The sequence below is a fragment of the Neovison vison genome, chromosome 7 (assembly GCF_020171115.1).
Source record: "Neovison vison isolate M4711 chromosome 7, ASM_NN_V1, whole genome shotgun sequence".
NCBI lineage: Eukaryota > Metazoa > Chordata > Mammalia > Carnivora > Mustelidae > Neogale > Neogale vison.
Window position 1 is genome coordinate 140,938,893 of NC_058097.1, and position 26,823 is coordinate 140,965,715.

Here is a 26,823-nt window from a genome sequence, read left to right on the forward strand (position 1 = left end):
TAAGCAGATACATATTGCATAGATAAGAACGTCTTGAACATGTGCACATATATTTACTCATTTGACCATCTGTCCTTCCATTCATCCCTCTATCCCTCCTGCAGTAGAGTAGATGATGCATGCAAAGCACTGTGTTAGGTAACGCAGTTTTGCCCTCTAGGAACTCATTGTCCCCTAGCTCAAACATTTTATCTGTGAAATCCTCTTTAATATCCTACCAGTCATTTAAGCAGAATTAGCCAGTCCTTCCGCCATCCTTTTTTCATGCAGCTAGCCATTATTCACATGTGTCCACCATGTACCATGTACTCTGTTAGGAAGGCACTGGGGTATAAGGTTCAATAAGAGGCAGCCCTTGCCCTCCAAGCCCTCCCTCTGGCACAGAGGCACTCAGGTGCACCTGGGACTGCAGTGCGGGATTGCAGCAGTGAGATAGGAGAGAGAAGTTAATGGTGCTCAGAGTGTAGGCAAGCAGTGTCACCCCTGCTGGAGATGAGGACGGTTAGAAAGCCCATGGCTGCAGTATTGAGAACATACTGACCAGCATGAGATTAAAACCTAGGACACACTCTCTCCTGATGGCGACTCTTCAGTAGAAGAACTTCTCCTTTTTTATTACGGTTAGTTTACTATATATGATATCCCTGTAGATGGTGAGCTCTTTGAGGTCAGGAATTGTGTTGTATTCCTCTAGTTACCCACCCTGTGCCTAGCACTCTACATACATTAATGACATACAAGTGCTGAAAATGAGTGAATGAGTTGCAGAGAAAATGTGAAACCAAATGGAATGATAAAGGCAGTAGAACATGGATATTATTAAGACTCAACTGTGAGGCTAGAAAAGGGCAGCCCCCTAGGAGAAAGCAGCCTCCGTCTGGGCAAGGCCATACAATCACTCTTTTAGAAAATATTTTTAACCCTCAGAGCTGTTCTCAAGATGTGCCAGTCATGAGAACATAAGTGATTTCTGATAATTGACAGTATTAAATTCAATGACAAGTGTTTTTCAAAGCTCATTGTGGTATGAAAACAATAGTCTGTTGTCCTAAAGACACATCCTGGCAGAGGGGAACCATGTCCCTAGGTTGAAAGCAGAGCAGAGAAATAGCTTTTGTCCCAGCCAAAGCCGTAACATCTGTATGGTCGCCTTCAGCACACACAGACTTTCATGTACATCATAAGGAGCAGCTGCGACTTTAGATCAAAGGAGAGCCTTGTGCCACTGCTCGGGGCTAGGGACCACTGGTCCCTCATTAGTCTTCTCAGCTACACTGGTATGAACAGAGGGTGACACCAACTAACTCATCCTCTTTGGATACAGATGTAGCAAAATTAGTCTTTGGGCGCAAAGGCAGCATGGTGATGGGATGCATCCTCAACTGGGTATAGAAAACCTGGAGTCCGAGTCCCAACCTTGTGGGTAGCCAGTGAGTAGATGGAGGAAAGGCATAAACCCGCCCACCTCCCTGGGTTGTTGTAAAGATTAAATGAGACCGGCCATACATATATGAACATTTACTGTCTGCCAGGCAGGCACTTTATTTGGAGTGGGGGATTCTGTGAATAAAATGGACCACTTCCCCTTCAGGAAACTCTCAGTCTAATGAAAGACAGTCATCAAACATATTATTACAAATAAACTATTCAAGTATGTCAGGTGCTATGAGGGAGAATTACAGGGTGGGTTGCAGAAGAGACTATGGGTGGGAGGTGGGGATGAGGAAGCTGGCCCAATTTGAATGTTCCAGAAGGTTTTCCTTGAAGAAATGATGTTCTCTTAATGGAGGTGAATCCATTTTGTGACATGAAGTTTATGCAGTTTAGAAGGGAACATTCTTACTCTTGATGTTATTTCTCAAGGCCTTCTGCATTGTCCTGCACTCAGAAGGCTCTGGAGTACGGCTCTCTTTGTAGTCTTCTGCTCTGTGCAGGGAAATCTGGGGAGAAATGTTTTTTATTTTCTTCTTTATTATTAGAACCATCAGTTGTTAGGTCTTATAACTGGTAGGTGACTTCAGAAAAATACGAACTTCCAGTAGGCTTGTCTATTACTAACATCTTTTTATAAAGGAAGCCCTAGCGTGCCTGGGTGGCTCAGTGGGTTAAGCCTCTGCCTTCGGCTCAGATCATGATCTCAGGGTCCTGGGATCAAGCCCTGCATCAGGCTCTCTGCTCAGTGGGCAGCCTGCTCCCCGCCCCCCACACTGCCCCCTGCCTGCCTCTCTGCCCACTTGTGATCTGTCAAATAAATAAATAAAATCTTAAAAAAGAAAAAAAAGGAAAAAGAAAAGAAACAGCCGAAACCCGGAGATCAAGTGACCTGCCTACGGTCTCAGAGCTTAAAAATGGCGGAGGGGAATTATTTTATCTGCCATGGCATTGTTCCCATTTTCATTAACAAAGATAATATCTTACTAGAGCACTTTGAGTTTTGATCTGGAAAAGGTGATTGAGCTCAGATGTTCTTCCGCTCCAGTTGCTGCCTGAAGTGCCAATAGTCACAGAACGACCGCCTGCTCTCTATCTCAACATTTGTAATACATTATTGTAGCTATGAGCATGAACTCTGGGACCACAATAGCCTGGTTAAACTGGCTCTGGGACATATTGGCTGTGAGACACTGAGCAACTTAATTAATCTCTCTGTGCCTCAGTGTCCTCATGTGAGAAGTGGAGTAATAGTACCTATTCACTGAGTTTGTTAGATGTAAAATGCTTAGAGCTTGATACATACTAAATGCTCAATAACTTTTTTTTTTAAGATTTTATTTATTTATTTGAGAGAGAGAGTGTGCAAGAGAGAGAAAGAGCACAGCTGGGGAGGAGGTGAGCGGGAGAAGCAGGCTCCCAGCTGAGAGCCCGATGGACTGGATCCCAGCACCCTGGGATCATGACCTGAGCCAAAGGCAGACACGTAACACACTGAGCCACCCAGGCACCTCACAATAAGTTTTTTTTTTAAATTAAAGAATGAAAGAAATTCTTAGGTAACATAATAAAGGGAAAAAAAAAACCCAAAACAAAGAAAGTCCCTCTCCCTAACCAGATATACCTACCACATTATTTAAAAAGAAAAAAAAAAAAAAAAAGGGACGCCTGGGTGGCTCAGTTCTCAGTTGGTTAAGCAGCTGCTTTCGGCTCACGTCATGATCCCAGCGTCCTGGGATCGAGTCCCGCATCGGGCTCCTTGCTTGGCAGGGAGCCTGCTTCTTCCTCTGCCTCTGTCTGCCTGTGTTTGCTCTCTCTCTCTGATAAATAAATAAAATCTTTAAAAGAAAAAAAAAAAAGGGCGCCTGGATGGCTCAGTGGGTTAAAGCCTCTGCTTTCGGCTCAGGTCATGATCCCAGGGCCCTGGGATCGAGCCCCACATCGGGCTTTCTGCTCAGCAGGGAGCCTGCTTCCTCCTCTCTCTCTCCCTGCCTCTCTGCCCACTTGTGATCTCTGTCAAATAAATAAATAAAATCTTTAAAAAAATTTTAAAAAGTGGTGTTTTGTTTTTTGGGTTTGTTTGGTTTTTGTGTTTTTTTGTTGGTTTGTTTGTTTCTTAGGGCAGAAAATAACTATGAAATTGAGTGAGGTGTTTCCATTTCTAAACTAAAGCAAGGCAACACTCTCTTTTCTGCTTCTCCAACCAGATCTTTCTCTTACCCCTTTACAGCTTCAGATCTGGGACACAGCAGGTCAAGAAAGATTTCGGTCCATTACCCAGAGTTACTACCGAAGCGCCAATGCCTTGATCCTCACCTATGACATAACCTGTGAGGAATCCTTCCGTTGCCTTCCTGAGTGGCTGCGGGAGATAGAACAATATGCCAGCAACAAGGTCATCACTGTGCTAGTGGGTAAGTAAGGACTAATGAGGAGGGAAATTGATTTGTGGCCATCAGAGAATTTATAATCACATAATGCTTATGCCTTGCTACTTTCCACTAACGTAGTCTACAGCTATATAATTCATGCAGTCAACATTCAGTTCTTCTGAAATTGAGGAGAAAATGAAATAGGTCATATCCCAAGGCGATGGTTTAGAAAAGTAAAGTTGAAAATATTGCTGATTGATTTTTCTGTCAATGAAGGCTCTAGGCAAGAAGGTGGACTGCCATGGAAGTTATGTGGACTGCTAAGCATTACCCAAAAAATCTAGTTACAAAATCCTGGAAACTGCTGGTCTAGATATAAACCTTATCTCAGAAGTTAATAAAGAATTTATTCTTAAAGTAATTTCTTATTGCCTAAAGAAATGGACTTTTTTTTTTTTTTTCTCTTCTTACATTTGTGCTGACTTGAGAAATTCTAACTTCAGGGAGAATCCATTAAGGGAAATTCTGCAGTTTGTTTCATCTTGTGAGAGGGTAGAACCTCTGTTTAGTAAGGCAGAAAAACAGAAAACAACCCATGAGTTTCTGTGGTGACGAATATGCCCATTAACAATGAGATTGCAGTGACATGGATTGGGTTGTTAAAAACTCTTCTCCTGGTGATGAAAAATGTTAATAATATATGGCTGTTAAAATGTTTTCTTCCTAAAAAGGAATATTGCTGTATATTCTGGCAAGACTTGAATTTGGAAATCCAGGTAGAGAATCTTAGAAGCATTGTTAAGACACAAATTATGGTTAACAGTAAGCTAAGTAAACACTTAAACAGGAAGCATTATAGCTAGCACTCATGTGCGAGGAATCATGATAGGAAATTTATATGTAATGATTCCTAATTTACGCATGAGGAAACCGTGGCCCAGAGAGTTGAAGTTCTTTGCCCAAGGTTGCATAGCATGTTAAGATCAACTCCAAACCTTGTATCTGTCCAACTGCTGTGCTGCTCTGTAATAAGTTGCTGGACTTTTCTTTCAGGTGGCTGGGTTAAGTATCTGCCTCTCTGTGAGCTAGTGCTCTGTGCCCACTCCTGAAAACCCTCTTGCACACTGAAGAATGTTTGTCATTAAGCGCTTGAAAGCACCCATCTCAGGACTTGGGCTTTCTTTCGATTCCACAAAAGGCCCTTCAGAACTTGCGTCAAAGCATATTCCTTGGGATTCTGTCTAAGGAAGTTAAATGAAGATTTGATGGGAGATAATTAGTCCATTCAGTATGAAAGAGGCACTGGCTTTAAAAAAAAAAAAAAAGCCTTTTTATTATGGAAAATTTCAAACACAAGTGAAAGTAGAAAAAATGGTATCAGGAACCTGCATGTACACATCTCTCAGATTTGACGATCATCAACTCATGGCCAATCTTATTTAATCTGCTCCCCCTTTATGTTGTCTCCCCTTGCCTTCAGATTATTTTGAAGCAAATCCCAGATGCTGTATTAATTCATCTTTCAATAATTCAGTGTATAACTTCAAAATAGGATTTTTAAAGAAAGAGAACCCAAGCACAAATCCATTTTCACACCGAAAAAAAATTAAGTTCTTAATAGCATCAAAAGTTTAGACAATGTTGAGTTCCTTGATTAACTCAGACATTTTTAAAAAATTTGTTCACGTCAAAGATCTAAATAAGGCTCATATGTTCTCATTGATTTTTGTGTCTTTTAATTCTGTAGGTTATCCCTCTGTTTTTTTCTCCCCTGGAATTTATTTGTTAAATCACATGTTTATCCTTCAGAGTTTTCAAGTCTGAATTTTGTTATTTCAGACCACCATATATACTTTGACAAGTTCCTCCATTACCTGTATTTCTTGGAGAGTTGTAGGTAAATTTAGAGGCCTGGTCAGATGCAGTTTGTGTTTTTCTTTTTAGCGAATATACTTCCCAGTTGATATTCTGAGGTACAGTTCTCATAGTACAGCCAAGAAAAATGCTTGATTCCCCTTTTTAAAATTTCCCACTTTTTAAAATAATGAGTTCTTTCCCTAGTATTTTCAAGAAGTAACTACTAAAATTTGTTTCTGTTTTGAACATTATTATAGATTTAAGTATACTCAACATTTTCTAGGCCCTGGCAGTTCTTATCATTGAGGGTCCAACTGTTCCAACTCTGAGAGTGGAGGAGTTGCTTCATATGGTCTCCTGAGTTCCTTAGATAGGACCTTTTGACAATGACCTTGCTTGCTCTCTGGTGTAAACATTCCAGGCACAATTTGTGCATTTCCTGCCCCAGACCAGGAATTACCCATTTCTTCAAGAAGCACTGATTATTATTAATGTGAAGTTATATTTAGAGCCACAACCAAATTGATAGGATTCTTCCTTATGAGTGGGTGGTCATTGCTTTTAGGCTTTTCAATGGACAGACGTAGTGTGTGTGTGTGTGTGTGTGGTGAATTCTGTAGTGCCCAGAGGGGTTGTCTATTAGGCTCCACCAAATGCTCTGACTCACAAGATAGGCTACACTTGGCATGATGTTCACTTAGGTGGATACAGGACAGAAAATATGGCTTCATTGCAGGTCAGTTTCTAGTTGGCTTTATTCGCTTAACAGTATACCCTCGTGTCTCATTCCATGGCAGTATGCAGAGACATTCCTCACTGCTTTTTACAGAGGTAAATAACTTCATTGTGCAGATAGATGGACCAAATTTCATTCAAGCCAGTGCGCAACTGAGGGGCATCTGGGTTGTGTCCAGGTCTTTGCCATTACAAATGGCATTGATATCTTACACATTGCAGTAATCACAGCCACATTTGCTTTGCTTTACTTGCCCATCTGTCTGATTTGACTTCAGATACGAAATAGAATTTTGAGGCTTCCAAGCCTGTAAAAAGTCCAGTGATGTTTCCTTCTTTGATCTATCCCTGTTCCAGGCAACAAGATTGATCTGGCTGAAAGGAGAGAGGTCTCCCAGCAGAGAGCTGAAGAATTCTCAGAAGCTCAGGACATGTATTACCTGGAGACCTCAGCCAAGGAATCAGATAACGTGGAGAAACTCTTCCTTGACTTAGCGTGCCGCCTCATCAGTGAAGCCAGGCAGAACACACTTGTAAACAATGTATCCTCGCCCTTACCCGGAGAAGGGAAAAGCATCAGTTATTTGACTTGTTGTAATTTCAACTAAAGGCTGAGGCAAGGAGAAGCAAAAGGAATCAGCAGCTGCCCCGATGGGCCCCAAATTGCTGGGGGAGATCTGGTGATGACTATGGCTCCTGCTCTCAGACCTTCTGACTCCCGTGGGATCCAGAGCTTACAGAGCATGGCAGGCCGAAGGCTTTGTCCACAGGCCAGCATTAGCAGAACATATAACGGTTTCACCCTTTTGCAGTTAGGAGTTGGAGCAAGGAGAAAATTGCACTAGGCGCTCCGTGATCTGCAGAGCATGTTGCTTTTGTTCTTTAAAAAAAAAAAAAAAAAAAAAAAAAAAGCAAGTAAAAGCGCATTCCTGAACACAGCCCTGGGGGAAATGTACTGTAGGGAGATCCCTCCTGCACGTCAATGGGTGCATGTAGGGGCTGTGCTTTAGGGTTTCTGGGGGCCCTGGTTTTCTTGTCTACCAGATAAACCAAAACTGGAAAGGCCAAGTACTGCCTCTGTGGTGTGTGTTGATGACTCCATGGAGACTTTGAAAAGTGTTACTTCTCTTGTCCACAGGCACTTTCAAGAACTTTGGGATGTAAAAATGAAATGAAACCTTTTCCCATGACCAACAGTTAACAATCATTGGTTTAATATTATATATAAGCTCCATGACTCCTTTTGGTGCTAATGAATCCACTCTTTCATAGACCAAACAATTTAGTACATCGATGTCCTTAAATGTATTACATTGAAATAAGAAAAAAAAAAAGGGAAGTCCATGAATCAGCACTCTTTCTCAAAGTCTCATTACTACCTTCTCTAGGGTGGATTTGTTGGAAAATAAAATATTTTCATGTTCTTTCCCCTCTAAATCTCTACCATTTTCTTCTTCTATTCTCTCATCTTTCCAGCCCTTTAAGTAAATGAAAACATTAGAAAATTGAGAAAAAAAAATGGCTGGTGATATTCTAATGTAAAAGACTAGCTCTAAGACATCATGAGTAATACAAGAAAACAGACCTGATCTGACCAAAATACTGTGGATTAATGGACTGCGATGCAGAGTTCTAAGCAGAGCACAGTCCTTGATAAGCAGGTGACATCTTTTACTTCCTGGTACTATCCATCTTGGACAGACCAAGGCTTAGAATTCTGTACATGTTTTTAGTATGATAAGTGACAATAGCAACAGAGGAAAAGTCTAATGAACCATTTTTGTATCTTCAGTAACCTTGGAAAAATTCTGCTTGTGGAAGCAGGCGGAGCTGTCATTAGTTGCCTCCTTCATGTTGTAAAGTTACTCTCAGGCTCACGACCATACATTCTTTCCTATTTTTCTTTTCCTTTCTCTCCTGGTATCCCCATTCTTTCTTTCTTTCTTTTTTTTTTTTTTAACTCCCTTCCTTTACATGCATGTGTTACTGCACATCTCCAATTCAAACGGAGGTGTATATGCCTTTAATTAGCCAATTTTAAAACACGATTCAAGATGGAAGATGTGCTGCTGGATATTTGTTACTAATTTCTTTAGTGCCATACTTTGATGCCTTCCAATTTGTTCACTGATATAAATGCAAATTGGGGAAATAATTAAACCTGTATGCTGTTGATGCTGTCAGATGTTTCTGTAGCTTGCCACTTGGCATCGCCAAGGGATGAATAATGGAATAAGGGCAGGATATGCAATTTCTGTTGTTGTAGATGGTGGCAATCTCGGTCCTGATATGTTGATGTTTGAAAGCTGTTTAATTTTAAAGAAATGAAGTGCACAGAGACACGATATTGATAAAGCATTTCCAGTGTTCCTCTAGCGGATTTCAAACTGACTCATCTCTCGTATACAGATTATACATATTGTATAGGGATTGATACTTTTGGTTGGCTTCACTGTGTTTGTTCTGATCCTCTCCTATGGGTGAGAGAAAGAGATCCCAGAAGTTTGAATTGCTTTCACTTTGAATCTGTTTCTCCAGGAAAGAAAAGTCATTTTAATAAATACCAACCAAAATAATTTCAATAATTGTTGCTTTTCCCTCCCCATTTCTCCACTAAGCCAGCAACTATGAAAGTACTCAGAAAACAAGTTGTCCAAGTGGGCAGAACTTCTCTTTTTAAAACTGTGAGGAAATGTCTAAAGGTTTAGATTTATTGTCTTTTCTTTAGGGCAAAAATCCAATTCCCAAATCATAACTGAACTCTATCTCCACAGCAGCAAGTGTGTTGAAACTAAACTGCTTTGTGAATGCAGACAATTAGGTTAGACAAATTTAGTTGTAGAACAGCTTCTAGGATTATTCTTGCACTCTGAAATTCCTTTTCCCTAGGGCTCAGCTGCTTCAGTCTACCCTTGGTCATACTCCTAAGGGGATTAGAAAGTTCTGCTCTTGGGCCCTTCCTTTCCTGTTACTCCTTGCAGCCTTTCCATAATGTACAGTCACCTATCCATGGCCCATAGGTAGAGATACATGGGAACTTAGAACTTTTCTCCCTGCCTTAGTTGTGTGAATTCCAGATTAGGCCTTATGGACACTTGTTCACTGGTACATCTCTAGTTTCAGAACAATCCCTGACCATATTGTTGGTGCTCAATAAATATTAGTTGAATAAATGACTTAGTGCCAAGTGGAGATTGGCCAGTTACATAGAAATTTCTCTAATAGAACTTGAGAAAGGATACTGATTTAATGTGATCCTCTTAACCTAGACCGGAAACTAAACTCATTGGTTTGCTTACTGGTGGTTATTGCCATGGCAACATTTGCTAAGATGACCCTTCTTAAATAAAAATGAAGTCTTACTTCATGGTGGATGAAAAAGAGAATTGCTTTCTTATAATTCAGCTTGGCTTGATCTGCCTCACACTATCAGAGTCTGTCTGCTTCCATTTTTTTCTTCTTTTAATAAAGTTACAAAATATTTGGCAAAACTTTTCCTTTTTCAATGAAAACGCATCATATTTATGTCCTAGAATCAGGCGTGGGAGAACCTGTGAAATCATATAGCTCGCTGACATTAATGATATTTTATTATAGCTTTGGGTAGTCTGTATCCTCATAGGATTTTGTGCTTTTTCCTTTACCTATATAAGGCTTTTTATGTTTTTTATTATTCTTGTTGTATTAATATTTAATTTTGATTATGCAGGGCCAATTGGCCTTTCTGCAAATTAGATTAGGCCATTGGGGTTCCTGGTCTTTCTTTCCCCGTCTTTTCTACTCATTTCATGTTACCATCTCTTCCTGAGTAAAGTGGCAAGTGTAACTAGAAATGAAAGTCAAAGGGATTGATTTGGTCATGTGTCAGTTCCTGAAAAAGGGTAAAAACCACTGGTCAATATATTTGGGTTAGGATTATTTATTTTAAGCAGCTTAGATTTGTTGGAGAGAGGAGGCAGAATTGAACAGAGGAGTAGGTCTATTCATGACTGCATACCTTTGGAGGATACTGGTGAGTTCCAGTGTTAGGTCAATGATTTGCCTCATTTAACTTCTGGGCTATTCCATAATTCTTCCAGATTCAGCATCAAATTTCAGTTAATGAATCATCTTAAATAGATAACAGTTGCAAGTGATTTTGAATTGCTCTTCTGACTAAATGAAAACATCTTTTTTTATAAACCAAGTCACATGAGATATCTCACAACCAGAAAAAAACTCATTTTGTTCCCCTCGTATCAAAACAATGGCTCTAAAAATATACGTTTTCTATTTCTTAAGTCTGCAGAACTCTGTACATTTCATAGCCTTCTGTTCTTTAGGGAATAGTGTGCCCTATTAGCTCTTTTAGGGTTTGCCCTTTGTTGTCTCGAGATTTTTTTTTTTCAACTGCAACTGGTTACTTACTTTCCTCAACCACGGTGCTGATAGATGCATTTTAAAGCAACTATAATACTTTTGAGACTTAACTAGAAATTCAAAGACAGTGAATAAGATGTGTATCTCCTGGTTCAGACAAACATTACTCCACACAAGCAATCTGGTTGAGCACTAATTTTGGGATAAGAGGGGGATGTGCTCTCTTTTCTTCTTTTCAAATTTCATTTCTGTCCCATGAGTGTATTTGTTTAAAAGGAAAGCTGCCTTCCCTTACATTTATCACACTAGGTAGAAATCATACTGAATTAAGAAATTATCCTACCTTCAAGCAGCTAATTAATATATTAATCTTGGAACAAGAGAGATGACACTTCCATCTTCTTTCCTAAGCCTATGATGTTGGAAGGTTATAGTCATCTCTGGGAACTATACTTTTGAAATTAAAAAGAAACTGAAGCATAATAAAGATGGTGAAGAATTTAAAATTTATGACATTTGAAGAATATTTGAAGGAGTTGGGGGAGATTTAGCCTGGGAAAGAGAGAGATACAGTTAGTGAATTAGAGCAAGACTGGTTCAAAAGGATGGAATGAGGTCCACTGAGGCCATAGGGCCACGGATTTGGGATCTAAGGGAGAACTCTCAAAATGGCGGGTCACCATGGAAGGAGCTGCCTTAGGTAATAGTATGCATCAAGCAGATGCTAGATGATGAGGAAAGGATCTTAGCATGGGTTGGAGGTTTGACTAGGTGACCTATTAATTTACGTTGTAGCACTTTGCCTCTCATAACATGTTCAGTTAAATATGTTAACTTACAGCTGACGATTTTTTTTTTAAGGACTGCTTTTCTGCCAGTCTTCTTGGAAGGAGGTTGGTTACATGTTGTTTGGCTAAGAGACTGGCTTGTCATTATGCCCTAGGCTGGGACTGCTTCGTCAGTCCATTCACTGATGTCCAGTTGAAATCACAAACTGGTTCTTGAGCTAAAAAGAAGTATTGTTTTAATAGAAGTTATGTAGAATCATGGAAATTATGTTTTTGTCACATGGCAAACATAGGCCATGCTCAGTTTAGTGAACAACTGGTATCCAGGATTTCAGACCAGGCCTTTTTTGCAGAACAGAATCTTCAGTTAAAGATCCCATAAATAAACCAATATGAAGTTTTGCGGCTTCCATTAGAGATGGGCTGGTGCATTCATGGCATAAAGGAGATCTTAAGATCTGTCTTGGCAGAATCTCAAATGACATTTGGTTAGTTGGGTTGATTCTCTTGAAAAAAAAAAAAAAAAAAAAAAAAAACCCATGATCTGCAAATTATTTTAATAGAACCAAGGCCAAATTTCTTCAGTAGAAAAAGTAACAAAACATGAGTTTTCAGAAATCAGAGACACTATAAGCAACACTTACTAATAAAGCCCACGACCAAATGATTGCACATGCAAAATAAGTTGCATCCCTGTTAGGTTGATAGATGGGTTTTCATTAGTCTTTATAAGTCATTGGTCTTGCATCCATATGGTGAGAAACACTTGAGTTTGGATAAGACTTTCTTTGACTCCTTTAAAGCACAGGTTAGAGCACAAAAGCTAGCCATCTCTTTATTTGAGTTACTTAGGTACATGAGACAAATTCTTAATTTCCACTGAATTAGAGCAGAATTTTTGGAGATGTTGTGTTCTAGATCCTAATGGAATCCTTGATGGGTTATAACTTTAACACTTCAAGGAGTGTATAAAGGGGGGAGGTGTATGAAGGGGGAACACCAGGTTAGATATGAGGAGTCCTAGTACTGCCATGAATTAGCTGTATCTTTATGCAAATCACAATCTCTTGAGGATCAGTTTCCTCATCTATGAGATAGACTCATAATACCTGTCAGGATTATTGTGAAAATTAGGTAAGATAAATTGAAAGTTAGGACAGTGCTCAGTAGGCAGTATGCAGTCAAACATTAGTAATTTTCTCTTTACTTAAGGGCAGACTTTGGATGGTCTGATACAATATAGATCCTTAGGTCAAAACAAAGAATCCATTTCAACTTCGAAGAAAAGAGCACCGTTTCTGAAAGAGCCTTAAAAAGAAGTCACTTATTTGCTCCATCTTTCTGCCTTTGGGCATTACCATCACCCAAGAGTCTATTTCTTTACATATTTCAGGAAAGGTAATCTTACACTCTTTCCCAATGGACAATTCCAGGGTTGCAAACTCCTCATTATCAGGAAACTTAACTTTATTACTGAAATACCTCACAGTGCAATTTGAACCTCTTTCTTCTCGAGCCCATTCTCCATGGGAAGAAAAATGGATTGATCCTATCTTCGTAAGGGACCATGTTTTCCATTTATTATTGCCCTTTGCCTCGTTTTTTTCCCTTTAATGACAGTCAGAAAAAGCTCATTATGGTGATAATCATTATTCTCTTGGGTAGTGTCAGGCTAGGTATTTATAAATTCTTAGTTTCTTATTAGTATCAGATTTAGATCATAATTTCACTGTTGATTAACTTTTCAATTATCCACTTATTTTTCTTCCTTATATACTTAATAACAAAGTGTGCTTCTGAAGAATTATTCTGGTTGTGTGGTTCTTGTTTTCTCCTCTTGGTAAAAATAGTCATGAATCCTAGTTTTGTCATCTGCTTTTAGAATTTCATTTCATAGATGACGTATATTTGATGGACATAATTACCAACACCCAAATTTAGCAGGGTTTTTTTCCCCCTTTCTACATGTGCACTGTATTCTGAAATAAAAACTGGAGTACCAAATGCCTAATAAAGCAAAAACTCACGTACAGAACAACAAAAGAATCTGGTCTGTTAGGTTAATTTATCCTTAGTTAGTTGAATGGTCCACAGCTTTGTTTAAGGTTATACAGTTATGCCTGGATTAAATAACAATAGCAAAACTTGATAAGCCCTCTGAAAAACAGCTGCTAAACGTATTGCTTTCTGGAATGTAATCATTAGAAATACTCTCTCATTCTATACAATTGCAGAATGCTAGTGGAACTTTCTTGTAGGCTATTTGACATTGAATGTCAATTGATTTAAAACATTTTTTTAATCCTCTTATTCCTTTAAGGCGTGTTGGGGCTTTCATGTCCCTTTTGTGGAAAATTTCAAATGACTGGAATGTTGGCTTCTAATTTCTGCTCACTGAAGTGTCCTCTAGACATACCAGATGGTTGGAGCTCCTTTGATGATATGTAAGGGAGCTACATAAATGTATTTATGTAAATACACTTACATAAATGTTAAGTGTGTGAGTAAAGTTGCTGTTTTCAGCAACACACACACACCCTTCCAAAAAAAACTCTGCTTAAAATTTCAAATAATAAAGGATTAAGAAGAGATTTTTGATCATCTAAAGGGAAAAAGTTGTGCCCCATATATATTGTTACAATACTTTAATGCATGACTTTTAGTGTAGGGATGAAATAAAATGCAAAATATATCATTCTGGAAGTCTTCTCAGCAGCTAGTTAAAATATTTAGAAAAGCTGTTTTATAAAGACTTAGAGAACCCCTGAATTTCCTCCCTTTCCTATCTCTTTCCTTTAAAACACGGACCTTTAACATACACATAGTTTTAACAAACATGTTACTCATCAAATCTTATGAACTCAGTTATTAATATCTGGCTGGTTTTAAGCATAGGCTCTCAGTAATATCTGAATACACCAGTATGTAAAATCTTAACTATCTGCTTCAATACAGGCGTAATACTTGGTTTTAAATGTTAATATATAGTACACTGTATTGATCTATGTGTTCATGTATTTAGTTTGTTTAATAAAAAGCCTGTTAGGAATATAAGCCCATAATGACTTGAGTGCACTTAGCTGAAAACCTTCGATAAAAGGTGATTATATGAAAACCTCAATCTGCATTAAAAAGGTGGGATCAGAAACAGGAATGTGAACAAAAAAAGTCTTTAATGAAGTTGCATCCCTCTTTTTAGAATAAAGACATAATTCACCCCTTTAATGTTTTTAGTATTTGGTGTTTTTAGTATTTTTTAAAAATTGAACAACACTCACCATTATCTAACTCTAGAACATTTTAAGTATCCCCCCAAAAAATTCTGTACTCATTAGCAATTAGGTCTCCACCCTCCTCCCCCAGCATCTGGTAACCACTAACCTACTTTCTGCTTCTATGGATTTGCCTATCTTGGACACTTTATATAATTATACAATATATGGGTTTTTTGCATCTGACTTCTTTCACTTAGCATAATGTTTTCAGTTTTATGTTGTACTACAAATCAATATTCTTTTTATGGCTAAATATATTCCATTGTATGTATATTCCACAACTTACTTGTCCATTCATCGTTTGATGAACACTTGGGTTGTTTCTATTTGGGGGTTGTTATAAATAATGCTGCTATGGACATTTGTGTACAAGTTTTCTGTATGGGTATATACTTTCACATCTCTCTAAACAGCAATTAGTCTAACAAATCACTTGTGTTCACTTAAGCAGAACCTCTTAAAATCCCACTTGGAGAAAGCAATTTACAATCTTAGCTCGATTGGTCAATTAGGAGACCCCCGAATAATGGCTAACATCTCAATATGTCTGTAGAAATCTTTCTATGAACCTACCATCTATATATGATAATCAATTTCATGAAGACTGCTTCAGTCTTGTAGAAATTGAATTGCCATCGCATAGAGAATTTCTAAGGTCCTCTGCATTGTTTCAAGGGATAGCTACAAACCATGTTGTTAAGTACTCATTCAATCTTCTAGGATTCAATGAAGGAGCACTTTTAATATATACTTTCCTTTACATACTGTCTTTAAAATTTGGATTTTCCATCTTTTTTTATTAATTATTTTTATTCACACATATTGTATTATTTGCCCCAGAGGGGATTTTTCCATCTTGAAAAAAGACTGTCAAGTCACCAAACCACCTGTCCATTGTAGCTTAAGTTTTAATTAAGAGATAATTCATACTGAGAGTAAAAGTAAAAAGAATGTATTTTGTGTGCAAAGGATGAATGTATTAATAACTTTTTATTTGTAAAGTTTTTTTAAAAAGATGAATGGAAATTGCTTTCTCATGTACTTGTATATAAATAAACATTTCCTGTTGCCCACATGTGGAGTATCATATGCTATCCAAGTACACAGAAGCAAATAAGCTTTAAGTACATGAAAGTCCTTCAGCATGAGGTGGAATGTGCTCTGAATTTGGGCACCTGAGTTTGTTTATTCTCTAATTGACTAACCTTGGACAAGTCATTTAACATTTTGCACCATAAATTTCTCCTTTGTAAAACAAGGGACTAGATTAAATAATTTTAAGGCCTTCTGATTATAATACTAGAACTATAATACTCTGCTATATTCAGAATGTGAAAGTTACATGCTCTTTATTTCTAATGGTGAGAAAGATGCTTTATCTGAAGATGTAGTAGAAAGAGTATTACACTGAGAAGCAGAAGACAACAAATTCTAGTCCCAGTTCTGACATGGACAAGCTGTGTGACTTTGGGCTAATCATTTAATTTCAAGCCTTAATTTTCTCAACTACAAAATACACAGCAGATTAGGTATCTTTAAGGTCCCTTCATCTAAAACACATTATTTTGTTCTATATTCTTTGGAGACATTACTTAAGACCTTATCTTTCACGATTAGGAATGAAACTACTTACTCATGACCAATAAGGCATTCGTTCATTCACCCATTCATTTATTCACAATTTACTAGCATATGCTATAGGGCAGGTACAGGAATCTCCCACCTGTACTGCAGGAGTCATAGACTTGTTCTTTTTCTTGAAATTCATCTCCTCTCCAATCCTTTCCTCTCATCCTCTGTGTTGGGACATGCACTTGAGAAATCGAGTGCCTTGGATTATGAGTCATGGAACATGGTAGAGTTAAGAGGATGATAGAAGAATCAAACCTGATTTTGGGCTCCCTGACGAGTGTTCTGAACATAGGCTATCTATATAGCCTTACTTGACATTATCCTTTAGTGTTTATAAAGTATTGGGCTTTACAAAATCACTTACCATAATTTTATGTTCTTCTCTAATTACAGCTTTTCTACAGTTGCTATGAGAATCTTATTTTTACTATTTTAGCACCTTCATTAAAAAGATGTTTTATTGAATTTCTCTCCCAAATATACATGCTGTGGTTTTAAGTGTTCTGTTATTAATATTAATTTAAATTGCATGAAATTTGTTTTTGTAGGTTAAAACCAGTCAGATATGACAATCTCCCATCATCCTAATATGACCTACTATGCCGTAAGCTGCAAAGCTTGCTTGAGATGCAAATACTATTAGCGAGAGGAGAAACTTTGACTCTTATGTGTTTTCATTCCATTTTGTTTTTTCCCCACTAAGGAAATTTGGACAAGTGATTTCACCGTGAACATTGTTTTTTTCCATTAGTTAAATGGGATAATTGCAAACTTGAATAAGATTTTAAAATACATATGTATGTATTTTATGAGGGTAACTATCCTTAGTTGACTCAATTATTCCACATCTGCTAACAGGCAGACTATACCTCATATCAACTATCTATATACCCCAAAACACATCTGCAGCTGAGATATGAAACTGGGAGCTATGTTTAAACCAGTCATGTGTCTGTGCTTTTGGCCAGGTGCTCACCTCTGAATATTTCTATAACTGAAATATCTTATTTCCTTTACTTACTTGCAGGAAACCAAATGTTATTAACATAAGACACCCTATCTAAAATTTTCATACTTGGAATTTATTCAGGTTTCCTAGAAAATAGTTATATTTTCACACCTAGATAAAAATAAGCTTGAAGAAACAGGCTAATGTGACTTTGATCTTAGAGATGAAACCGCAAGAACTATATGTGGTCTTACATTCTACAAAGGTTAGCGATACTCATATTCACATTTAATCCTCATGTTAACCTTGTGAAGTACTTTCTACAGCTACAAGTTTGGATGGAAGACAAAGATTAAGACCCCGGTTTGAACATAGGAAGCATTCCAAACAAAAGGAATGAAAAATATGAAAGCTTTAGGTCAAAGTATCTGTATTACTCAGAGAAAGTTACTTAGCCTCTTTTTATCTTGTTTTCCTCATTATAAAATGAGCATCTCCATGCCGGTCTTCAATTATTTGACAAGCACCTGCTATGTGCCAAGAAGTGTTCTAGTCACTGAAACTAGAGCAGTGAACAAAATACAAAAGCTTACTTTCATGAAAAGAATAGAAAATAAAGAAATATAAAGTAATATCAAATGGTGATAATTACCATGAAGAGAATAAACCAGGGCAAAGGAGAGAAGCAGTAATGGTGCAGGGTCACTCTTTTATACAAAGTGGTTAAGGAGAGGCCTCATCAATAATGTCATTTGAAAATAGAACTTAGGAAGAGGGAATGGTGTGTTTATTTTGGTGCAAGTGTTGTAGGCAGAGGGAATAGAACGTATAAAGGCCTCAAGGTGAGAGAATTCCAGTATGGCTAAAACACAACGAATGAGTGAGGGCCAAGGGGAGATGAGGTTTGAGGGGAGTGTGATATGGATCATAGCAGCCCTCGGAAGGTTGAGCAGAATAGTGATTTGAATTATATTTTAACAGGACCACACTGCTGCTGTGTTAACAATAGCTTATAAAAGGGTAAAGACAGAAGCAAGGAAAACTATTTGGAAGACAACTGATATAAATCCGGTCCAGAGGTGACCTGGACCATAGGAGTAGGTATGGATATTGTGGGAAGGTTCATATTCTGGTTATATTCTATTTGACTATTTTCTTTAATTGAGGTATAACTGACCTATATCATTAGTTTCAGGTATACAACATAATATTTGATATATGTATACATTGTGAAATGAACACCACAATAAGTCTAGTTAATACTTAAATACACGGTTAATAATTTTTTTGGCGGTGATAAGAACTATGTAATTTTTTATTATAGAAAATATCAAACATAAATTAGAAGAGTATAACAAACCTCCATGTACATACACATCACCACCTTCATCAATCATCAGCTCATGGTCAATCTTGTCTCTTCTATATTCCCACTCATTTTCTCCATTCTGTATTATTTTGAGGCAGGGCCTCCATATGGAGCTTGACTTCACAACCCTGAGATCATGACCTGAGCTAAAACCAAGAGTCTGAGCCTCAACTGACTGGGCCACTTAGTCTACAAAGTTTTAAATAGTTTTAAAAAATACTTAAAAATGAATTCTGTATGAATTTTAAAGTTCGAGCCTACAGGTCTTGCTTATGGTTTAAATGTAAAGAAAGAGGAGTCAAGCATGACTGTAAAGTTTTTGGCTGAAGCAGCTGGTAGTGTTTCATGGACATTTGCTCATATGAAAAACACTGCAGGAGGAGGAGTTTGGTTCAGGATGTGCTGAGTTTGAGATGTCTATTAGATATCCAAATAAGAGATCTAAAGTTGGTAGTTGGAGATATGTGCTTGAGATTTGGGGAGAGATTAGGCTGGAGATAGAAGTTTGGGAGTCAGTAACACGGAGGTAGAATCAAAGCCTTAAACTGGTATCATCAAAGAAGTTAGTCTAAGTGAAGATACCTTAGGACTGAACGCTGGGGCACTCCCAACATTTAGTTAGGGATAGGAAAGAACCAGAAAGGGAGACAAAATGTATGACCAGTAAAATAGGAAGAAAATGAATAGTAGTGTTCTGAAAATATTCTGAGGAGCTGTGATCAACTGTGTCAAATGCTGCTGATCAATTACGAAAGATGAAGAGTAAGAGATGACCATGGATTGAGTTAACATGAAACTCATTGGTGACACTATTATTTTAATGGAGTGATGGGGAAGAAAGAATGCCATGCATGAGTTCAAGAGAAATAGAAGAGAGGAAAAGGACAGTGACTATGGAATAAACTTTTAAGGAGTTTTTGCTGATAAGAGGTGTTGAGGAATGTGAGGCCAAAAAAATTTTTTTAAAGCAGGATATATTAGTGCTGATGGAAATGATCATGGAATGATTCATGATATAGGAGAGTTAGACAGCACCTGGAGTGATGTCCCTGAATGCACAAGGGGAAGAACTGACTTTGAGTTATCACAAGACGCTTCATATAAATGAGCAGGAGGGAAAGCAGGGTCTCTGGGCACCTAGGTGTATGAGACAGAATGTGAGATAACACACTGAAGGCATACAAATGTTAGTTCTCTTCACTTGGAGGTTTTTTTTTTTTTTTTTTAAAGATTTTATTTATTTGACACAGAGAGAGAGTGCATACAACCAGAGGGAGTGACAGAGGAAGAAGGAGACGCAGACTCCGCTGAGCAGGTAGCTCAACGCGGGCCCTAATCCCAGGACCCTGGGGTCATGACCTGAACTGAAGGCAGATACTTAAACCAACTGAGCCCCCCAGGTACCTTTCCTTTTCTTTCTTTCTTTCTTTCTTTTTTTTTTTTTTTACAAGAGTTAATGCTAACTAACAGCCTAGAGCCACAGACAGCTATTTTTACTAATTAATGGGTCATGGAGAACAGAATCGGGTAGCTTTAGAAAATTGCGAAAGGCAAAATGTAGGTGGAATACTCATACAGGTGGCACCTTGGTTAGGATTACTTGGCTATATATAATTAAAATAAGAAAGAAAGAATAAAGAAGACAGGGTTTTCTTTTCTCATGTGAAAGGAGTCCAGAGGTTGGTAGCCTGGGACGAGTAATGTGGTTTCATGGTATTGTCAGTGGAGTCTCTCTCAACTCTGGCCTCTAATTTTAAGACAACGTATTGTGCAAGATGGTTGCTAAAGCCTTCATCTTCATGTCCTTGTCCCAGCAATGGGAAAGAAGGAAGAAGGGCTTGATCTTTTCATTCCATGGAGACTTCTTGGAAGTTCCATGCAACACTTCTATTTATAGCTCTCTGTCCAGAACTTGGCCTACAAGGAAGGCTGAGACACAGTCTTTCAACAGAGAGTATAGCTCCCTTAGTAAAACATGGGTTTTATTACAAAGGAGGAAGCAGAGAACTGATATCAGGGTAGACCTGAGCACTTGTGGGAAGAGCATGGTTTTATGGATAAAACTCCTGTTTGAACTCTAGCTCTACCATATACTGATTATGACCTTGAACAAGTTGTTTTATCCCTGAGCCTCAGTTTTCTCTCCTCCAAAACTGAGCCAATACCACCCATTACATGCTATTCTCAAGATTAAATGAATAATTCAAGTAATGTGCCACAGTGTTTGGCATATAATAAATGATACTACCATGAAATAAAAAATTAGCCAATTAGCAGGCCTCCAAGAGGTGTACTCTTAGTCTTTTCAAGCCACTTTAACAAAATACCACAGACTGAGTGGTGTATAAACATCAAGAATTAGGGGCACCTGGGTGGCTCAGTGGGTTAAGCCGCTGCCTTCGGCTCGGGTCATGATCTCAGGGTCCTGGGATAGAGTCCCGCATCGGGCTCTCTGCTCAGCAGGGAGCCTGCTTCCTCCTCTCTCTCTCTCTGCCTGCCTCTCTGCCTACTTGTGATCTCTCTCTGTCAAATAAATAAATAAAATCTTTAAAAAAAAAAACAAACAAAAAACATCAAGAATTAAAGATTTTATTTTTAAGTAATCTCTGCAGCTAACATGGGGCTCGAACCCACAACCCCAAGATCAAGAGTCACATGATCTGGCAATCAAGCCAGCCAGGTGCCTCAAAACCAGAAATTTATTTCTCACAGTTCTGGAGGCTGGGAAGTGCCTGTAGGTGCCTGGAGATACAATGTCTGGTGAGGCTGTTTCCTGGTTCATAGACTGCTGTCTTTTTACTGCAGCATGACAGGAGTGAGGGAGGTCTCTGTGATCTCTTTTATAAGATCACTAATCCCATTTATGAGGTCTCTACTCTCCTGACCTCATCACTTCCCCAAAGTCCCACCTCCAAATACCATCACATTAGGGATTAGATTTCAACATATGAATTGAGTATTAAGGACACCTGTTGTGATGAGCACTGGGAATTATAAGCAACTAATGAATTGTTTAACACTATATCAAAAACTAATGCTGGCTAACAACATAATTAAAAAAATTAAAATATTACATAAATTAAAAAAAAAACCTATTTCAATCTATAGCAGATATTGTAGAGTGCAGGTTGATTGGCTGCTATTACAGGTTTAATGTTAGAGGAACTGGATCAACTTCAAGGAGAGTTGGAACACACTGTCAAAGGCATTTGTTGAATCCAGTTAACTTTATCATATCTCTTCAGTTTGTTCACATTAATATCTATTTAAATGCTTTCTTAATCTATTCATCTGGTACCAGCCAAACTGCAAATCCTGAGATATATAACCTGGTTAAGACCTGCAAAAATAGGACTATTTTGCCAACCACACATACCTCATATTTAGATCTCCAGAGTGGGAAAATGCTTCTCCAGCCATTCATTTTTGGATCTCTTTTCCAACTATCTTGGATATCATTAAACTCAACCTAGTATGAGTGTGTGAAAATGGCTTTAGCAAGCAAGCAAATAAACACAAACTGAGTTTTCCACCAACAGAATTTCAACTAAAGAAATTCTGAGGGATAGATTTCAGACGAAAGAGTGACAGTGCAAGATATAAGATAAAGAGCAAAGACTGGGGCGCCTGGGTGGCTCAGTGGGTTAAGCCGCTGCCTTCGGCTCAGGTCATGATCTCAGGGTCCTGGGATCGAGTCCCGCATCGGGCTCTCTGCTCAGCAGGGAGCCTGCTTCCCTCTCTCTCTCTGCCTGCCTCTCTGTCTACTTGTGATCTCTCTCTGTCAAATAAATAAATAAAATCTAAAAAAAAAAAAAAAAAGATAAGGAGCAAAGATAAAGGTAAATATATAAGTAAACCTAAAAACAAAACACAAAGAACTGTAGAAGTTAGTATCTGATAGAGTAAAAAATGAATAATTCAAATTCATGAAAAAGATAAGAGAAGGGTAAATGGATTGAAAATGACTTAAGGTCTTTGGGAAAGGATTATAAGCACTGATTAGCTTTATACTTTGATAAACTAAGGGTGCATGGTATAATTCCTATGGCAAAACCAAAAAGAAATAGCATTTAATTTCCAAACCTAGGGGAAAAATAGGAATGATTAAAAAACAAAAACAAAAACAAAAACAAAATAAAACAACAACAAAAACTCACAACAACCAGAAAAGAAAGGACAAGGAAACAAACAGTGAACCAGCACAGGAAGTATGAAAGAAGATAAACCCAAACATATTTTAGTTACATTGCTAATGGACTAAATGTTCAGTTAGAGGACAAAGATTCTCAGATTGGACAACAGCACAAATCCAACCAAGAGTTTTATAGGAAACACACCTAAGACATAAAGATACTGAAAGATCAAAAAAGATATGGAAAACAAAACAAACAAAACCTCCAACCTCTTGCAAATACTAACCAAAACAAAGCTAATGTAGTATAGTTATAACAAGTTATTAGCCCATAAAAGCATTCATGGTGGGGTGCCTGGCTGGCTGTCCAAAGAGCATGCAACTGGTGATCTTTGGGGTAGTGGGTTTAAGTCCCATGTTGGGTGTAGAGATTATTTATTTTATAGACTTTATTTATTTATTTGACAGAGACACAGTGAGAGAGGGAACACAAACAGGGGGAGTGGGAGAGGGAGAACCAAGTTTCCTGCCTGATACAGGGCTCGATCTCCACATCACGACCTGAGCCAAAGGCAGACGTCCAATGACTAAGCCACCCAGGTGCCCCTAAGGATTACAAAAAAAAAAAAAAAAAAAGCATTCATGATGATGAGATGAGCTTTTCAAGATGGACTTTTCAGTCTATCAGGAAGATACAGAATTGAATTTGTGCCTAAAAATGCAGTCTCAAAAACAAAACCTGACTAAAATGCAAAACACATTCACAATCATAGAGGGAGATTTAAAAATACCTCCTTTGGGGCACCTGGGTGGCTCAGAGGGTTAACCCTCTGCCTTCAGTTCAGGTCACGGTTTCAGTGTCCTGGGATTAAGCCCCTCATCAGGCTCTCTGCTCAGCCGGGAGCCTGCTTCTCCCTCTCTCTCTGCCTACTTGTGATCTCTGTGTCAAATGAATAAAATCTTTAAAAAAATTAAAAATAAAAATATCTCCTTCGATAATTGATAGAATGGGGAAAAATCAGTACAAATAACTTGAACATGATTAACATATCTAATATATAGACACAAAATACTGTGTCCAATAACTGCAGAATACATGTTCTTCTCAACCATACATGGAACCTTCACAAAAACTGATCATACACGAGGCAACAAAACAACTCTTAACAAATTTCAAAGGACTAAAATAATATAGTGTAAGTCTTCTGACCACAATGTAATTTAGGTAGAAGTCATTCTTAAAGAGATAACTAAAAAAAAAAGCCTTATGCTTAAAAACTAAGAAACACATTTGTAAATAACTCATAGGTCAAAGAAACCACATGGAAAGTATTAAACATTTTGAAGTGAATAACAAAAACACTAACACACAAGTGTGATCTCAGGAGAAAGTCTAGATAGACAGACTTCAGATTAAACACCCTATGGGTGATAACTGTAGGTAAGTGGATGAATTCAACCAGAGTACATGCGGAAGTGCCAATAACAGAACACTAACAGGAACCATCTTTTAAAGTGTAGGCAAATAAAAAGGCAAAAAGATTTTTTTAGGGGAGATGATCAGACAATATTCTGAGACTCCAGTAAACAGGGATCCTACCCCAGCACCCATGTTTCAGGGTGACTGATGCTTTAGAGAGCATTCCTCAGGATTTTCTAAGTTCTCCATTTCTGGGACTAATAAGCAAGGCACCCTGAGCCCAGATCTGATCCCACATGAGATCTCGTTGCAGGAAGTACCTCTTAAAATTTTCTAAGTTTCACTTTGGTGCCTGGCATAGGTACCATTTCTCCCTTTGAGGTTTGCTCCAATCCTCTAACTCAGGCTGGGTGTGCAGCACATGCCCAGAGGAGCTCCAGGTCTTATTATACCTATGGAACTGCCCTGGGTCTGAACAGAAGGCCATTCCAGTTTGGCTGAGCAGTATTTCTTTCCCATGACAGTATGTGACTGGGCTGCAAGAATGGTGCTTTGTTTAGGTGATTCCTATTGGGACAAATGAATTACAGGTTCTGGGCTACCAAATGTCACCAATGACCCTTGGGATTGAGAGGTGTGTGTGTGTGTGTGTGCCCATGCATGGGGTCTTACCTGTTTCAACTGGTGCTGTCTTTGGTCTGTAGACCCCAGGCTTGTGAGGCTTGTGGCAGTTGTTCTTTACCTTGTTCACCTCCTGCCATTGGCACTAGGGAGATCACCTTATCCCTTTGCAGGTTCTGCACTTTGTGCCAGACCAGGCCCTTCTCATCCGAAGCCTTTTAAGACTGTTGCTCCACAATGCCAATCATCTCTTCTAATCAGTGTCCTCTCTTGTTTCAGTTGATAATGACACTATGCTCTCCAGGTCTGGACTTAAGCCATGCTGATGAAGGAATGGACGCTTCTTGCACAAAAGAAACCACTCTTCTTGCTCTACCCCTGGGCCGCTTGCCTATTATTCCTGGGTGTGATCAAGAGATCACAGCCTAGGAATGAGGTAATTACAGCCTTAAAAGTTCAAGAGAAGACATGGATAGAATATATATTCTGTGTTTACATTATGGAAGTCCAAATGACAAATATGACCAGAAAATGAATTATTATTCATTTTCCTGCATATTCTGGGTGAGGTGTGTATTTTTGGTAATCATCAATGAGGCACAGTAATGACCTCTGGTAATCACTGGAAGCCAGTATTCAGTGACACAATGGATGCAACATCATGAGTAATGACGTAATCAGCATTAAACAGATGGTACTGGGGAACTATAGAGGCAAGATCCATACAGTTCAATACAAACACTTTCTCAAGGGTCATAGCACTGTGAATAACTGCACTACCATTCTTTTATTGCAGTGGGAGATATGAAATTAGCCAGGAATGGCATACCTGGCAATAAAGAAGATGAAGAGATGGGGTCTATATACTACAAAGAATCTTCACATGCACTGACTGAGCAATAAACATATACTCTTTCTCTACCCATTATTCTAAATCTTTATTGATGAAACACTCTACTTATGTGGGCCCATGAATTCTGTAATCCATTTTAAAATCATATCTGCCCTGTAAGCAGCCCTGAACAAAGAGGAGCAGAAACTAGGCAAAAGCAGAAACCATGGGAATAGTGACTTAGAAAAGTAAGAAGTGCAAAGAGATCAAATAACATTAGAAATGACAAATCCACTGGATTTCAGGGTTAGAAAACCATTGACACTACAGCCACTGGAGGTGGGAAAGACAGATTGCAGCAGGTTGAACCGTGAATGGTGTGAAAGTTGACAGTGGCTATTTTTTAAAGGAGACTGGCTATGAACAAGAGTAGCTGTCAGGGATGTAGCAAGGAGTATATAGAGTATCAAAAAGAATGAGCGCAACTGAATAAAAAAAAGTACTTTTACAATATGAGATCTGGTAGGCAACAAATGAATCAAACAATCTAATTTAGTATCACTTATAGACAGTAACCCTGTGTCCTAACATGGTTCAGTATGAAGTACACAACAACTCAGGGACTATCTCTGCCCAAACCCAGAAACTAATTAAGTCTTCAAGCTTTGCTTACAGGAAATACTGGAGGACAGAGAGTCAAGGTACTAACACTATAAAGAAGAAAACACACAAATCTAAGAAGTGGGACATGCTATAAAACAATGGTTTGATTTCTTCAAAAAAGTCAATATGATGAAAAATAAAAGGTGAAGTTCTAGGAAAAAAAACCCCTAGAAACATAATGAAACATCATAGATGAAACTTAAATCCTGGTTAAACATCATCAATTATAAGACAATCTAGGGCAAGTAGAAAAATTTGAAAATGGGCCGAATATTAGATGATACTGGATAATTACTGTTATTTTTCTTTGTTATGATAATGATACTATAATTATGTGGAAGAAAAAGTCTTTAAGGAAACTCAGGTTTAAGTATTTGGGAGTGAAATG

General features: G+C 38.2%; 2 protein-coding genes across 4 annotated transcripts in view; one reads left to right on the forward strand and one right to left on the reverse strand.

The window, feature by feature from the left end:
- The window catches only part of RAB30 (RAB30, member RAS oncogene family), a 73,887-nt gene extending 64,916 nt beyond the window's left edge, over positions 1 to 8,971 (forward strand). For both annotated transcript variants that reach the window (XM_044258436.1, XM_044258434.1), the window contains 2 exons: positions 3,662 to 3,845; positions 6,753 to 8,971. In XM_044258436.1, the coding sequence (XP_044114371.1) occupies positions 3,662 to 3,845; positions 6,753 to 7,003 (435 nt within the window). In that variant the 3' untranslated portion in view covers positions 7,004 to 8,971. The remainder of the gene's footprint in view (positions 1 to 3,661; positions 3,846 to 6,752) is intronic.
- The window catches only part of DDIAS (DNA damage induced apoptosis suppressor), a 47,404-nt gene continuing 22,092 nt past the window's right edge, over positions 1,512 to 26,823 (reverse strand). The window contains exons 6-7 of one of the 2 annotated variants that reach the window (XR_006385653.1): positions 10,393 to 10,505; positions 1,512 to 1,940 (exon numbers count right to left, since the gene is read on the reverse strand). The gene's annotated coding sequence lies outside the window, so the exon portion shown is untranslated. The remainder of the gene's footprint in view (positions 1,941 to 10,392; positions 10,506 to 26,823) is intronic. The other variant, XM_044258432.1, reaches the window with a different exon arrangement.